Source organism: Fringilla coelebs (genome assembly GCF_963513975.1).
Source record: "Fringilla coelebs genome assembly, chromosome: 3".
Classification (NCBI taxonomy): Eukaryota; Metazoa; Chordata; class Aves; order Passeriformes; family Fringillidae; genus Fringilla; species Fringilla coelebs.
The window spans coordinates 65430870-65447704 of record NC_140030.1 but is presented as its reverse complement, the minus strand read 5'-3'; the positions used below and the strand labels follow the sequence as shown (position 1 = coordinate 65447704).

The window sequence follows — 16835 nt, the reverse complement described above, 5'->3', positions numbered from 1 at the left end:
CTTACATGGCAACCATACATTATACTTTTTTCCCTAAAGGCTGCACAAATAAATGAGACTTTGGCTTTTCTCCAGATATTTTCCCATTGTTAACAGGAATATCTGTTTTTAGACCCTTTCCCGTTTGTCCGTAAAGGTAGTCTTATCTTCTTGATTCATCAGTAACAGTTTGTTACTGATGTGGAACTCAGGCTCTTTGAGGTAGCTTTTCCTGTAATTACTGTTTCTGTCATTAACTGTCCCCTAAAACTTGGCCTATCTAAATGGGATTTTTTTTATTTCCTCAGGGGAAAAAATAATTAAAATCTAGTGGAGTTATTTGGAGATATTTAATTTCATTGTATCATCATTATGGAATAGCTGTTAATATTTGTAGCCTCTTTTTCCATCGTAGGCTGAATATAGAAAGAGATAACCCAGGCTGAAGTTTTAAATTGTTTTGGAAGAATGAAGTGAGGAAAAGTTTGTAAGAGACTGGTATTGAGCCAAAATACCAAGATTCATATATTTCCTAGGCTTGTTTAGTCATGTTTCATGCATAGATCAAACATAAAAAATAAATATATAAAAGAAATTATGGAACTTTATAACATTATAAAGAAACTCCTGGTTCTGAAGTCTTTAACTATATTCTCACTCTATTAAATTACTGCTTCAGGAGTTTTATCTTGGAAAAGGAAAGAAAGCAGGAGACAATAAGGCACAATAAGGCACAGAAAGGTCTTGGTTGAAGAGTAAAAATGGGCTATCTGAGCTCTAAAGAAGGAATTGTTACTGCACAATACTAAGGGCAGTAATTCCTCTTTACAGAGAGCACATGGAATGGCCAGGGGAGCAGTGTGCTTTCTCCTTACCTCACTTTTACCTTTATATGTCCACAGTGAGAATGTTTCAATCTGAGGCTTCTTGTCAGTCAACAGAAAGACACAGGCATTTTGACAGCTCTTTTCATCTCTTAAAATAAAGTGGGGCAATGTAAATACCTCCTATAAATCAAACAAGTTGTTTCTGTCGTTAACTAGAAGGGATCCAAGGATGACTAGTTCAAGAGTTTCCTCTGTGTGGAGGAACAGCAATGAGAGAGGCCAGTAAGATTTTGAGAGGGCTCACCTGTATGGCAAATCAGACATGCAGTTCATGTCATGTTTAAAAGCAGCCAGTTCTGGTCATAGAATAATTAAGGAAATATTAGAACACACAGTTGCAACTAATGTCCAACCTTAATTTTTCAATAATGATCATAGGTAACACAGCTACAGGTGTAGAGAGGGAGTCTCACATTGCCTGATATTTATGTTTTTAATTCTAAATGTCCCAGAAGTGCATGTGTGGGAGTGCTGGCTTGCCTTGCTATGTCTGCACACACGTCTAGTCCACGTACACGGGCATTAGAGGGAATACATGTTTTCTAGAAGATGTACAATGCTCCTTGTGCAGTACTGTGCAAATGCAGTACAATGCATATGTAAAAGGCATTTTACATGGTATAAAAGAGAAAAAAATCACTAAATTGGGCATGCTCTGAGAATGCAGATGATATTCCATGACATGGGAGGAATTAGTCCAGCCAAGAAACATGATACCACATATTTAAAAAGGCAATTTGGCTCTTTAAGGAATGATGATAGCTCAGCTATTATATCTTTTCCATCATAACTTAAAACCTCAGGCTATGATTTTATGATACCAATATGCAATATGTTGAAGAAATACCCTTTTAGTGAAATGAGACTTATTAATTATCTGTTGAAAAATCAATTAATTTTACATGCTTCTAACTGGATTGTCCGGAATCTGGACATCCAAATCAGCAGTCTCTTCGGAAACCAGCTTCTAAGTTTTATAATCTGTGGATTCATAATGAAAAGGGATTTCATACATTTAAATGCTTTTTAGTGCAGTACAATTGGAGGGGTTTAATGTAAATTCTTAGCAAAATTGAACAAAAAAATGTCTTCAGTAATGTGAAAAATGGCACGTGAAAGAAATGCACAAAAACAGATTACAAATATTCAGAATAACAACTTACCAAAGTCTGTGCTCCTCTCATAAACTAGACACTGTTACTTTCAGATGGGATGGAAAGATTTTCTTCCCACCCAAGGCCACACACATCTAGAACAGAGAAATCACACGCAGGAATTTGTGCCTCCCTTTCTTACTGCTTCACAGCCCTTCCTTCATCCAGGGTAGCTCATGTTGAAACACATTTAAGTGCCAGCTCCTCTCAGAGATGCACATCCCCTCACTTACTCTGCAGAGCAGATTGGCTCATCTCAACAGCAAGAGCACTTTTTTGGTATTTAGGTGAGAAGGCAAGCATTTGTTGCAGCTGATTTCAGTGCTGCAGCATGCAGCGCTGGTGATAGGCCAGATAGGGAAATTTCTGAGCACATTTCACCTCCAAAGCTTCTCAGTCTCCAGCCAGGCCCACGGCTTTGCCCAGCTTGGGCCAGGCTGCACGTGTGAGCTGTGAGCTGTGCCTGCCAGCTGCAACCCTTCAGCTGATCTGCCAGTCACGACAGGACTAAACGAAAGATGAATTAGGTAAGCAGTCTTCCGTGTGTGAAATTAAGGGAAATGACTGCTCACAAACCATAAAGGGGATAAAGTAACTGTGGCCTTTGTTACTTGTGACAATGATAGATGATTCTTAGTATTGGTGTTTATCCCACTTCTCTGCCAAGAATTGGTCTTTATCCCACTTCTCTGGCCAAAATATTGGTTTGGACACAACATTATTTTAAATTTTTGCTCATCATCAATTCAAGTTCTATAGATAGAAGTTGCACTGATATCCAACCCTCTTCAGCATTAGTCACACTTAAGTCATGGGTGAACAGCAGAGCTTACAGCTATTCCCATAGTTTGCATAGTACCCTCACCTAATAGATCAGGAGTTATTGGCAGGACAACACAAATAATCAAACACAAATAATCAAATTATTTTGAGCAACAAAAAAAAAAAAAAAAAACTTTTAAATATTACTCATAATAAAAGTAACTAAAGATGCAAGACACTTCTTGTCTACAATAATTGCCCAACCAGAACTGGGCTGGACACAAAGAAACAATAACACCACTTGAAGACTGTGCCTGCTGAGGGCTTTAGGGGTGGTTGCAAGTGCTCCCTGCCTGCACTCAGCTGGCCCAGGGAAAGGCTTCTCACGTGTCCTTCTCACCGAGACACTGGGGTCAGCTGGGGACACGGCACTTGGCAAGGGCAGGCAGGGCTGCCAGTGCTACCTGGCGTGACTCACAGACATTGCAAAGGGATGAACTCCTACTCGACTCGCTGGGAAAAACACCACCATATCTGAACCTGGCTAACAGGGTTACATTTCAACTTGCATTTGTTATTTTCACTGTCTTGCCAATTGCACTTGTGCCCTGAGGGTGACTAGATAGCTATAAATCTTGATAGTCCAGGTTCCAAGAACCACAGATTTAGATTAGAGAAGACCTTTTAGATCATCAAGTCCAACTGTTAAACTATATGTATACAACTATGTTTGAAACAGATTCTTCAAAATAAATGTGTTTAGAAAGAGGTGTAAGGTCTCTGTTATTACAGTATACTAGAGGTTCATTATTCCTAACCTTACTTTCTTCCTTTGAAAAAAGTTAACACTATTCCCATATAACCCAAAGACAAAAATTACATGTATATGGGGTGACAGATGTTACAAAGAGCTTAGTGGTTTCCTTACCAACCACTATTATCCAGTGCAGCATGGTGCTTTTTCAACTTACATCCCTGGACTTCTTCACAGAGAAACCAGGAGGCAAAAGAAAAACAAGAAATAGTCTCAAGATCTCATCCCAGATCTCAGCTGTCTCCCATTGCCAGCCATAGAAGGAGGAGGAGCTCCAGAGGCAAGGCAACTTAGATATAGCCAAAGTGATTACAACTGATTTCTTAGTATTCCACAGGAATTGTGACAGACCAGAGAGCTGAGTCTGTATCTGCTCTGAAAAGCATATTCAAGAAAAAGCATTTTCAAGAATATGTGTAATTTGTGACAGATCTTTTCACAAATACTCTTCAGGTGATATCTGTAGAGATGGAAGACCATTACGAAAGCACAGCTCATTTTCCTTTATTTTCCCATAAGGACAGTATGGGAGAGGGGAAGTATTGAAATGCCACCAATACAGTGGAACTCCTTAAATAAGAAGAGATATTATGAGAACTGGTGAAAACAAAACTGTTTTGGTTATTGTGCTAGGTTTCAGATATTCATACAGCCATTACTATTACTCTTTCCTCAAGCTTCAGAGACTAAATTTACAAAATCAACGCTTCTCAAGCAATACTGCTGATACATTTAGTAGATAACAGGCAAACCTCAAAAGCTTTGGTGAGTGCATTTTATTTTAAAAAATCAAATACTGGATGTTTCCATTTATCTTAGTATCTTGGAATTTAGGCAGAAAACCTGAGAATTTTCTCATGAGATTCTCTTCCCTGGAAGTGCCTTCTGCACCATTCTTATCCTACTTCTGATCTCAGCAAAAACTAGAGTGCACAGATGACTCCAATATTTATTTATTTCTAAAGCAATGGAACATTTTGAACATCAAAACAAAAAGAAGGAAAGTTTGTCTGCTTGGATCTATGCCAAATTCTACTACACAATATTTAAGCAGCAAATGTTACAATTTAGGACAGTTGGTCTGTCTCAAATGCTACTCCACTGTCCATTACTATAATTTAGAGTACAATTACCTTACCCAAATATCAGCACAAAACTTGGCTGGTTAAATTGTCTAGCTGTTTTCCCATGGTTCCTCTTTGAGTCAAAGGGAAGACACAGACTCTCTGATGCAGTGATTCAGAGTAGAAGGCTAAGTAAACTAGTTGGCGTTGTGAAAGCCTCCCTGTTTCTTACACTGACCTTTAAATGATAATTACAACCTGTCTGTATGACATCTAGCAAAATAAGGCTCAAATAACACAGACATCTGTTACCACATTATCTAATTTGAATGATTTGTACTCCCACATGCACACTAAAATATATTGGTACTTAGTATTAAAGAAAAAAAAACTATTAGAAAAGTTATATTTGACTCTATGCCACAGTAAGACGACAAAAATAACCTAAAATTGATGTACATGTTAAATGAAACTACTATTTATCTTTAATATTTGAATATATAAACTATGAGCTTAATATTTTTCATCTTATCTAGAAAACCATCACCTGTTTAATAAATGCTGGGGGTTCTGTTGTTTTTTTAAAATAAAATACAAGTAATTAGCCATACTAAATAGCTACCAGTCACTGAAGGTGTATGTAGTTACAGGTGTATATGACCTGCATGGATACCCCACCTCTGGAACCATTCAAGGCTGGCCTGGGGAGGCCTCTAAGCAACCTGATCTAGTTGAAGATGTCTCCTCATTGCAGGAGCTTTGGACTAGATGACCTTTAGAGCTCCCTTCCAATCCAAATTATTCAATGCTTCTCTTTTACCATGAATTTTCTCCTGTGTATCTCTTCACTGCTTAACCTTGCTTCAAAAGGAAAATTTCTGCCAATTTGTCTATCACAGTTCATTGGTCCCAGCCACAGGAAAGGACAGAGCCACCAAGGCAGGGCTTTTACCACTGCTGGTTCAAAGACATTTGAGTGCTACAGGGATGCTATCAGGATCAGGTCTTCCTCTGCAAACCACTGAGCTCTTTACTCAAACTCCTCACTCTTACGTTCACATTGTCCAATGCTTGCCCTGACTTCCACATACTCATGGATGTTCAATCCATGAACATCCATGAGTGTCCTTAAAATGTTCAATAAGATAGCTCCAGCAAGCTGGTTTTTGGTTTGGTTTTTTTTTCCCCAATGAATTCATACTGCCTTAGAAAAAGCAGTATTTCCTTTTATTTTTCCTAAAAAATAAATTATTAGCAATTTTTTATGTAGGGGGAAAGTTGCTTCTTGTTTCTCATTTTGTTAAGAAAATAACCAGCACTACATTCTGACCTTTTCTGGCAATCTTCCTTCACTACTGTTTTGTTGAGTTATTTAGGCTTTAATATTCTAACATGTTTATTCAAATGTTATTCAAATACCAGGTTATAGGATCTCTTATTATATTGCAATTTTTTAAGGTTATCTCAACAGAATACTCACTACATCAAAACAAAAAATATTTTCTCAGAAGTCATTTGCTGCAAAAATTTAAATTCTGCTTGATGGACATTTGGTTTTAACTTCTAACTTCTAATAAAAAAAATCTGACATGTTTGTGAAACAAATTCTGCTTTCCAACTTGCTGCTAACATTACTACCATTATCTTAGGAATTGTATTCTGAACTAAGGAACCAGGATTTTTAAAATAATACATTAAGGAACCAATAGGCAGTCCTAGATCAGCACACACTTCTGTTTCTGATATGACTAGAAAGGGAAGTTTATGTCCAGGCCAAAATGAAACTTAAATAAGTATTTCCTACTGGACTTGCTCAAGCACATGTTATGGCATAGTTGTAAATCTGATATGTAACCATTAAGAAGCCAGCTGATGGAGACTGCAAATATCGGCAAAGGAGATGCACTTCATTTTCCAATGCATTGGGACAGGAAACTAGTGGTTTAACAGGGTAGTAGGCCAATTGATGCTTGACTCTTTTTTCCACACAGTCAGAAAATTTGGTAAAAGTTACATCACTTCCTTGCGCACTAGGAAGTTTCCTGCGCCAATGTTCCAAATGAAGTTGGAAATACTAAAGGATTCCTTTTCCCTCTCTGAAAAGCCAGAGTTAGTGGTGGCTGAAATCAGTTTCATCTGGTATTACTTGAACATTGATATTATGCTTTAGAAAAAGCCAGCAACAACTATGTAATGGGTTTCATTAAAGCACATACGAAGTTCCTGATAAAAATAACATAAACCATTTTACTTATTTAGTATATTCACAATATTCCAATAAAAACAAGTGAAAAGATAGACTAGGCAATTGCTTGGACTTTTTTTTTTAAACTCTGATTCTGGGACAGAGTAACAAACACTCTGTAACATCTCCACTATTCGAAGCGCTCAAGAGCTGTATGGACAGGGAATATAGACCAGGGAAGCAAAATTGTCCCTTGAAGTTCATGAGCATCAAAATTGTCTTTCCTTGGCTGATGGAAGCCCAAAGCAATCTCCCTCAGTCAGCTTCTCTGAGTGTGATCAGGCTCCACAGACTCCAATGAAAGGGTGGCTGTTTGACAAGACCATGCTTATACAGAGAACATGGCACCTGTCATTCTAAGGACCTGAGCTTGGTTTCTGAATTAAGCACCTTCAGGTCGCAACAGGCAGACACTGATTGTGGGAGCAATCATTCTTGTGTTTAGCTTTCATCCCAATCCAAGCTGGCTGAAAATGGTTTTGCTGTTTCTAGAGGATCTCTGTCAGCAGACAGCAAGTAAAGAGTGTAACCCAAAAGTCTTAAAATTGTAACATTAAGTAGTCAGTGATGCCTTTTAGTTGATTTGGCACATGATACTGCAAACCTCAGAAAAATTGATTGAAAATATTGCAAACCTCAGGAAAAAAGCACAAGCAAATGTAGTTCCTAGTACCACAGGTGGTGAAAGGGAGACAGAACTTTTGACTGGCAGTCCCACCCGAAAACTTGCACTGTTACTCATGGAAAGAGATATTTATGGATGTCAATACCATGACTGAAGCTCACATTTCGATATGTGGCTACGGTCTGGGGAAAAACCTGTATATAGTACAGTATTTGCATGACCATCTTTTCAAAATAACCTGAATACTTTCTTCTTTTACTAAGCATTTATGTTTTTTAAATCTTACAATTGCTGCATATCTAAATTACTATTGCTATCATAAAAGCTGTGCAGATCCTGGAAAAATGATGTGTGATTGCCTGGATTGGAAAAAAAAATGTAACAGATATCTTGAAAAACATTTATGGCTTCACACATTGTCAGGATATCTTGGAAAGCACAGTGCAGCTGGAACTACATTACTGAGAGCAACCTGACCGAGTACATGTGAGAGAAACAGGTTTTCCAGAAAGCCTTCCTTCCATCTGCAGACCTAATGGAGAGAGCTTTTCCTCCTAGGCTATCTACTCAGAGTTTTTTCCTTCTGCAGCTTCATGAGTATGAATATATTTCAAGAAGAATCTGTAGCGAAGAAAAGAGCCAACACGTGTTTGCATGATTATCAGTGGGTTTTGAGTGCATGGTAAAAAAATGTCAGGACAGGGGTGACAGCATATTTCCAAAGCTGCTCATCCCAGTGGAGCTACATTTACACAAATGCATTTGTAAGAAATGCAGAGCTTGATTACAGTAAATATGGCCTGATTTTGCAGTCATGAGAAACTAGGTCAGAGGGAGCTTAGTTTATCACTAGGATATTTGTGCATCATTGTTAGGGCTTTCCCACGACTTCCCAGCTGCAACTCCTGTCCAGCCCCATGGCAAACTGCACCCACTGCTGTCATGCAAGATGCAAAGAGGGAAATGAAGCCATAGGGCATCTGTGAGAGGGCAAATAATGTCAGCTTTGGGATAGGCACATCATTGGAATGCTGATGTGCAGGCAGCAAACAGAAACACAAAGTAGGAATACAACCTGAGCAGAAGTGTAGGTATGGTACTCAAGTACTGTAGATATTTAATCTGAAATACTTAGTGGCCTAGCTATTCAACATGACCAAAGTACCAAGCTTATTTAGTCAGAGATAATAATAAGTCTGCAACCAGAGTGGCATCGGACAAAATGCAATTCAGTTTATTATTTAACTCTTGCATTGCAAAGAGAAATAAATTTGGGAGAGGTCTGCACCTATGCAATCCTAATGCTCATTAAAAGGTCTAAATGGGATTATACAAAGAGCTAAATTCACCATTAATTATTAAAGTCAGAAAGATAAAGACTGAAGAATAATAAGGTGTAGATACTCTGCAATATTTATATGCGCAGCCATCAAATACCTAACAAGTTAACAAAGTTAAGAAATACGTATTAATTTTATTTGAAATAGTGCTTCTTTTCCTACTCAAATATTAATCTCCATTTTAAAAGTGAAAAGGAAAAACAAAGTTATCCAATCTTGTGATATCTGATTTACAAAAGAGGGAGCAAGCACTATTATTCATCTGTATTTATCCTTATATTTCCATTCCAATTATTCTTACAGTATTCAGATTTCTTTGACAAAAAAAATTAAACTAGATATCACTTGATGCAGATTTCTTATCTACTCACTTTTATAATTTCAAAAGACAGAAAAAGACAAAATCATAGCCACAAGTCTTTTCTGAATACCATAAGGGGCAAGGACACCAGAGGCCATGCGGCCACCTACGCCATCTCATTAAGTTAAGAGGTGACAGAAGAAACATTTCAAATGTGGCACATCTCTCATCTTTCAAACTGCTGCAATAATTTTTAGATACAGAGGTCCCAACAGAGAAAATATCTATGCACATGATCAGCTTTAAAGATGGCAGCAATCCCATTGAATTCATCGAGACCATACAGTTATTTACTATTAGTTATATATTTAAGGGATAGGTGTCTCTCACATGTTTAGTTCCTTTTTCTACTCAGCTTTTTTTTATGTATTCCCTAAAGGGAATCCTGTGGGATGCAGAGGCTATTCCTTTCATGGGGTTGTTTCATAAAGATGATTACTAGCATGTCCACTGACCCAAATAACAGGTTATTATTTCCCACCTACCTGATTTATACCAACATTTTCAAGCTGATGCAGTGTTCTTAACCTCCCACTCCATTAGCCTAGTCCATCATTAAGCATCTGTTACAATGATCACTCTGTAAACTCAGGCAATGAGTTTTTTTAAAATCCCATAACTTTGCCTTGGATCAGGTAAATTTTGTTTGTGTGTAAGAATTAAGGGAGGGAATAAACTAACAGAGTCCCTCAGATACATTTTGCAACACAATTAAATATCGTGCTGGCAATTCCCTTTCAGTTTGTCATTATTATTTTCTTATTATGGTTTATTAAGGTGAGATGAGTCTATTCTCTGTTATTTTCTATTTCCTTTAAAGCCACATAGAATTTTGCTGTTTACTGTGGGAAATTTGAATCATCAGATTCAGTATGCTGAACTTTTAATTTTCCTGAGCAAGCAAAGGAAATATTACACCACCTCGCTGTTTCCAATTAGTTATGGACTTCTGTTTATTCCTTTACTGCAAGCATTTTTGCTTAGTTAGTAGTACAAATCGTTACTCCTAAAAAATTTATTCTCTCACTTGCACTAAAAATGAAAAAGACATTTTCTCCTTGCCCTACAGAACTCAAGCAATCCTTATTCCTCCATTTCCAGAACCTTTTTCCAAGGAATCTGATTAACTGATGAAAACAACCAACAGTTTATGAACCCACAGAACACTACTGCCTGTCTTCTGCATTTCCCAGTAGGTGAGGCTCTCAAGGCATGATGCTGTGCAAAGCTCAGGCAATATGAACTCATTAATTAATTAATTAATTGTACCATTCTCTTGGCAATTCAGCTCACTGCTCTTGACAGTGAGTTGGTAGCAGGCAAAAATAATCTACTGCATACCTTAAGTATGCATCAAAGAAAAGTTAGTAAATTGTTGAGAATTCGTAGTAAAAATATTAAAATAATTTCAGGGATGGGAAAAATGTTCTGAGATAAAATTTAGAGAATTTGATATGTCCACTTTAGAGCAAAGACACAGCAATTGTCCTCAAATAAATATAAAATTTTTCATATTTAATGAAGTAATTGCAATGATAGCAATAAATAAGAGTAATTGTTCTTACTAGTAAGAATGACATTAAAAATAATAGATATCTGGAATGAGACAAATGTGGAGCAAAGAATAAGAAAATTATAGTATGATTTTTAAAGTGATGAAAGAAACCTTCCAGGAGGTTATTAGAACAAATTCTGCATAACTGCACCTGCTTATGTTTCTTCTGTCATACTCTCCAACTTTCTTAGGCACCCTGTTCCCTTGTCCCTTTTAAAAGCTACTCACTTGCATTCTTGTTTTCTCTGTTGCTCTGATTATGCTACCCTGAAAATGAGCACTATTTTTTTTTCTTTACTTTCTGTGTAGGGATTGTGCCCTAGCACTTGCATTCTTCTCTTCTACATTAAACTCACCCTGAAACCTCCTAAGACTTGATTCTGGTGATGGTGTCATCTCCTGGCTCTGACCCTAGGCAATGGCCTCACCTATGGTCTCTGCATGACTCCATGATCCCTGGGACAGAGACAAAGGCAAACTTTTCATAAGCAACTACTGATTTAAGATGATTGCCATCTAAAAGACACATGCTTTACACTTTCTAAAAATCAGTATTTGATAGTCTTTGAAACTGGTCTTTACATTTGGACTTAATGTTTGTGAATCACTTAAAATTTGGGAGCATTTTTCCAAATTTTTTAAATAATATACTGTGAAAACAGACTATATAAAATCTTTTTAGGTATCTGTTTGGAAATGCAAGTTCTGACACAATGCGGTGGTGTGGGTTAGCTGAAAGAATAGGCAAAGTCTCCAAAAGTAATGACTCTGCCACGCTAATAATTTATGAGGCATTTTTTCAGACATCAGCTATCAGATGGAAGTGGGAGGAATAATAGAATATAACTTCTGCTTTACAATGGCCTGTTAATACAGAAAGGCAAAGGCGCCTGTACTGTAAGGAAGCTGTCAGCAGAGCTGCAGGCTGGAGATCCCAGTATCACTTACAGTACTGGCAAGAAGGAGACCACTGCTTGGGAATGAAGCTTGAGGAGGGAAGCAAAAGGAAAAGGCTGTGGGGGGCTAGAGGAGGAGAATCAAGGATCTTTCTTCACCATTCTTTTTTTACAGCTTTTGTGTGTCTGGACTGATTTGTTGTGGGAGAGCTGCTGGAGACAGTATATTTGGCACAAGGCAGGGTAGCTCAAAGCCAAAAGGATGGTGCTATTGCCAGTTTAAACTATGGCTTTTCTTTTTTACTATTTTTTTTCCTTCCCTCCTCCCTCCTTTTTCTTTGAAGGAAGGAAAAGAAAAAAGGGGAAGAAGGGGATTTGCAATGAAAACCAGAGCAGCGGGTTAACAAGAACCCTGCAGGCTTCAGTAGACTGGAAAGATACACGAGGCACTTCCTCTACCATCTGGCATGCAATTCTGCTGCTGCTGCTCTTAGTACATAACTTCAGAGTGAATAAGCAAACAAGCAAAATTTTTTTTTAAGAGAAACCAACTACAAAACACCAGCTATTAATCTGTCAGCTTACTCTCTTCCCTTTTCTCCCACCAAAGTACTCCTTTCCTCAAGTCTTTTCCAGTTCTCAGGTCTACTGTGAAAATATGCACTGCCTTGTCATGTTTTCAGATGACTCTATTTGCCTTTTTATTGGCATTGCTTCTCAGAATGAATGAGGGACAGAGCTAACGCCTTTATATTTCTCTTGCAATCACTTAAGCTTCTTTAACTTGGAGTCAGAGAGAAATGCAGTTGATAGAAATAAAGCCATCCATCTCTGCTGAACTATTTGCTTCAAATATGGCTGGAAGTGTGAATGCAAAAGAGAAATTTTAGGTGAGCCAAGCTTGCTGAAGGACTGTTTAAAATGCAGTTACAAATGGCTGGGTACATTGCTGTGTAGGAGTATGCATGACGTTGAGGTCACATCTTCAAGTTGGGTAAATCCTCACAGCACAGCTGAAGTCAGAGAAACAGAGAACTTGCAAAATCTGAGCATTTTGTCAATTAGAAATCTCTGAGAGTGATGCTACAATTGATTTTTGGTGCTAGAACTCCTCATATTCCAATATATATCTTCCAGGCTTTCCTGTGAGCTGCTCTTATGGGGCTGTATTCTTATAATGAAAAGACCCCCAAAAAAGTCAGTTACAGAAAAACCTTGGATGAATTCAAGATAAGTAATCACTGAATTGGAATACAACTGTGAAGCATAAGTTTATTAAGAATAAAATTAATTCATTTACAGACATACCCATAAATGCCAAGCAACAATTTTATTTTTTTTTTTTCATTCACAACGGCTGATCCTTAAACTGGCCAGAAATCAGAAAGAAAAACAAAACCAAAAACTCCAGGCTATCTAAAACAGTTGTTATCATTTGGCAATAATTTTACAAGAGAAAAAGTACATACATTTTGTTTGGTTTATTACACAGCTTCTTGAAATACTGATACTACAACAACAGATGTATTAGTTTGTTTTTTGACTGGCCTCCTCCTTTGCACCTGTAGAACTGTAGAAGAAAACAAATACAACAATTAACCCTGATCCTATGCATAAGAGAGATACCTACCCAAGTGACCCAACTACAAATGATACAAAACCTTTCACAGTTTTAAGGACAAAAGAAGGTAGTGTAGATTCTGAAATATCAGTAGATTTTTATTGTTGCTCTCAAGAGGGCTTGTGGCTACGTTCTGTTGACCACTTAAACATTCAGATATTCATCTAAAAATTAGTCTGGACATCTGTGAATACATTGCCTTCCACAGTGTCTGGTATCTTTTATCATAGAATCATTATGGTTGGGAAAGATTGAGTCCAACCTTTGCCAGTGCATCACCCTGCAGCTAAACCACAGCACTAAGTGCTGCCTTCATTTATTTCTTGGTCCCTTTTTGCATTCAGTGAAGCTGGAAATGGCACAAGGATAGCCTTTCTTTCACAGTGCTCTGGCACTTCTGCTCTTTGCTTCAGCAGGGACCACAAAGCACAGAGGTAAACAAAGAGGAAAAACAACAGCTGAAAAAAGTTACTGCAACTCCTTGTTGCACAAAACAAAAATTAAGTAGTTGGGGTGTAAGGCTTAAACTAATCAGTCGGCAAAGAATCTTCAGTCTTCTGGATTTCAGTTGCATAGTTATCCCTCTTTGATAGGAGCAGTGCTTTAAAGAGTAATTGCATGAGACGCACCAATATAAAACACATAAAATATCACAGTGAGCCATATGAAAAGAAAACCAATAAAATTTGCCTTTCTGGAAAATTATAATCACAGATTGTATGAATGTTGTCAGTGCTTGTGCTACTACTGTACTCCACATCATCTATTTCTTTGTTCTTAACTCCTTTGTTCAATGAGTCAGGATATCCTGATACAAAAGACTGAAAAATATCAGCACAACAACAACACTACACTACTTTGGAATTTTCAAGGCAAAGCTACCAAGTGTAGAGGGCCAATACTATGGCACTATAGTCTGCAATCAAAACTTTAGCAAACCATTACAGTTGTCAGTTTGAGGTTGGAACATCAATATATGCAAGGCAAAGATCCTGTAACAAGGGAAAGAGCGTGATGTTAATATGAGAAGGAGAGGCGTGCACTCTGTTTTCTACATGTAAGGGTGTTAAGTTTCAGTCCATTCTCTTGGCTTCTCTTCCTGTGGGAAGGAAGATCCTGCTTGTTTGACGGTTTATTTTTCCATCTGGAGAGAAGGCAGAACATTGAATGTAACCCAGAGAAGACAAACATATTAACTATGCATGCGAGGAAAAGTTATAATGCCCACTAAAATCCCATTAAATAAGTCTTCTGCAATTTTACTGAAAGCGAAGTGCTGCTGCTAGAGCTCAACCTTCACCGCTCCGCTGTACGCTCCGCAAACTAAGGGGCAGACCAGTACCACGAGCAGGCTAAAAGGGGTATCTTGTATAAATGTTGTGAAAATCGCATGGCCCCTCCGGGTCCGGGATCCCCGGGAAGGGCCGGGTGCTGCTACAGGTTTGGCCAAAGGCATCCCACAAGACCGGGGAAGCCCTCGCTGACAGCTGCGCAGCCCCAGCACGCCACCTCTGCTGCTGCATGAGCCGGAGCACTCCCCCGGGCGGCTTTGCCTTGTTTTTAAAGATTAGCGATGAATAATTGCCTCCTCGTCGTAGTCTGGGAGCGACCGCTGCCACCAGGCACTGTCCTAAAGTGAACCCGTTCAGGTGGAGCGTTAGAGCCGAAGTGATTGCGGGCGCGGGGCAGAACCCGGCACCCTCCCCTAAACCCGTCCTTTCAGCAACTCGTTCCTCTGCGACCCCTGAAGCGCCGGCCCCTCCGCGTCCCCTCCGGGTGCCCGCTCGGGCTGGCGTCCGGGAGCGGGGCGGGGAGGGCACCGCACGCCGCCAGCGCACTCGTGCTCCGCTCCCGGCCCTCGCAGCGTCCCGTGAATCACCGCCCATCCTCCCGCCGAAGGGCAGCCGAGGTGACGGCGGGGTTTGACTAAAAGGCCAAAACCCCCACCGGCTCCGCAGCCAGCGGGGCGAGGAGGAAGGCGGGGCGGTGGGGGCTCCCCCACGGCATCGCGGCAGGGATAAAGTCAAAGTGTTTCCGCCGTGGCGCTTAGCGGGGTGTGAGCTGCGGCCGTGCCGGCGCGGCCCCGCAGCTCCGAGTGCCGCCCGCAGCAGCGGCCCGAGCCCCCGCCCCCGGGTCCCGGCGCCGCGCCGGCATGAGCGGCGGCCCCACGCCTGCCGGGCAGCCGCTTCGCCCCGGCTGCAGGCGCCTGGCGGCGGGCTGAGGGCGCGCAGCGGCGGGAGCCGAGCGCGGCCGCCGGAGCCCAGCGCTCCTTCCTTCCGCGGGGTCCGGCGCGCCCCTGGCGAGGGGCGGCGGCGGTGGGCAGCCGGGCGCCCTCGCCCCGCTCTGGATGCCCATCGCGCCTTCTCGGGCCGGGGGGTGGCTGCCGCTCCCCGGCGGGGGGCCCGGGCCAGGATGCCGGTGCTGGAGCGCTTCTTCCCCGCGGCAGAGCCGGGCAGGCGGAGGAGGACGGGGGACGAGCCGATGCCCTTTCCCATGGGCAGCCTGCCCGGTTATCAGCAGGGGACCCTGGCCTGGGACTTGCCCGAGATGATCAAGATGGTAAAGCTCGTTTGGAAATCAAAGGGGGAGCTCCGCGGGGCGAAGCACAGAGGCGTTTTGGAGAGCGAGGATGCCCTGGGCGGTTCGGCAGGTAGGTTTCCCCCGCGCTGCTGCTCGGGGAAGCTGCGGGGCAAACGCGGCTGGGGGCCGGGGGTGGCGGGGAGCCTCGGCCGGAGCCGGACCGTCCCGTCCCGTCGTGGGGCAGAGCCGCCGGGGCTGCGGAGCTGCCGGACCGAGCGCGGCCGGGCTGAGAAACAGCCCGTGCTTCGGGCAGCTCTCTGCCGCCGCCGGGACTGGCGCACCGGAGTTTGTGCCGCGCTGAGGCCACGTCAGTTTGCCGATGGCGCTCCCCCGGCCCGGTCTGTTGCGTGGCTTTTGTACGCGGGTGATAAAAACTCGGCCGAAAACCAGAGCGAGTAGCTCCGCTGCTCCGAGGCTGACCTCCGCCGCAGCGGCCGGGCTCAGTGCCGGCGCGGAGAGCGCTCCCGGCCCGCGGTCGGAGCTCCGCAGCCGCGGCCCCGCGGTCAAGGTGACGGAGAAGCGGCGCCCCGGGGCCGCCGGGCAGCCCGGCCGCTGCAGGAGCTTTCCCGGCTGTGTTCGCCGTGCCCTTCCGAGCGCATGGCCTCTCGTCTCCCACCGCCGAACCTCTCTCTGCCCGATCTCTGAAGGGCTCCCTTCACAGGACCTGCCCGCGCTTCCCTTGTGCAAGGCTGAGCGACTCCCTTACGGCTTGGATTTTGATAGACACCACTATTAAAAACTTGAGAAACGCTGCCCTATCCCACCACTTTCTCTTTAAACGTGGTATGTTACTGCGTAAAGAGCACGTGCTTTTTCCTTAACTGTATAAATCTTGTCTGTCTTTTTTTTCTGATCTCACTAACATATGGCATGTCATCACGTGCTTTACTGAAGTCCAGGTTAGACCTGCGGCATTTTCATTAGGTAGAGATGAGTTGACAGGTTAGCAGGG

General features: G+C 41.7%; 1 protein-coding gene across 4 annotated transcripts in view; it reads left to right on the top strand.

Annotated features, from left to right (window-relative positions):
- PDE7B (phosphodiesterase 7B) overlaps window positions 1-16835 on the top strand; it is a 170585-nt gene that overhangs the window by 72738 nt on the left and 81012 nt on the right. Inside the window, exon 1 of one of the 4 annotated variants that reach the window (XM_084203629.1) lies at window positions 15543-15953. The exons of the other annotated variants lie outside the window; for them this stretch is intronic. Coding sequence (XP_084059755.1) covers window positions 15716-15953 — 238 coding nt within the window. The 5' untranslated portion in view covers window positions 15543-15715. Of the gene's footprint in view, window positions 1-15542; window positions 15954-16835 lie in introns of those variants that run through there. 4 annotated transcript variants of the gene reach the window in all.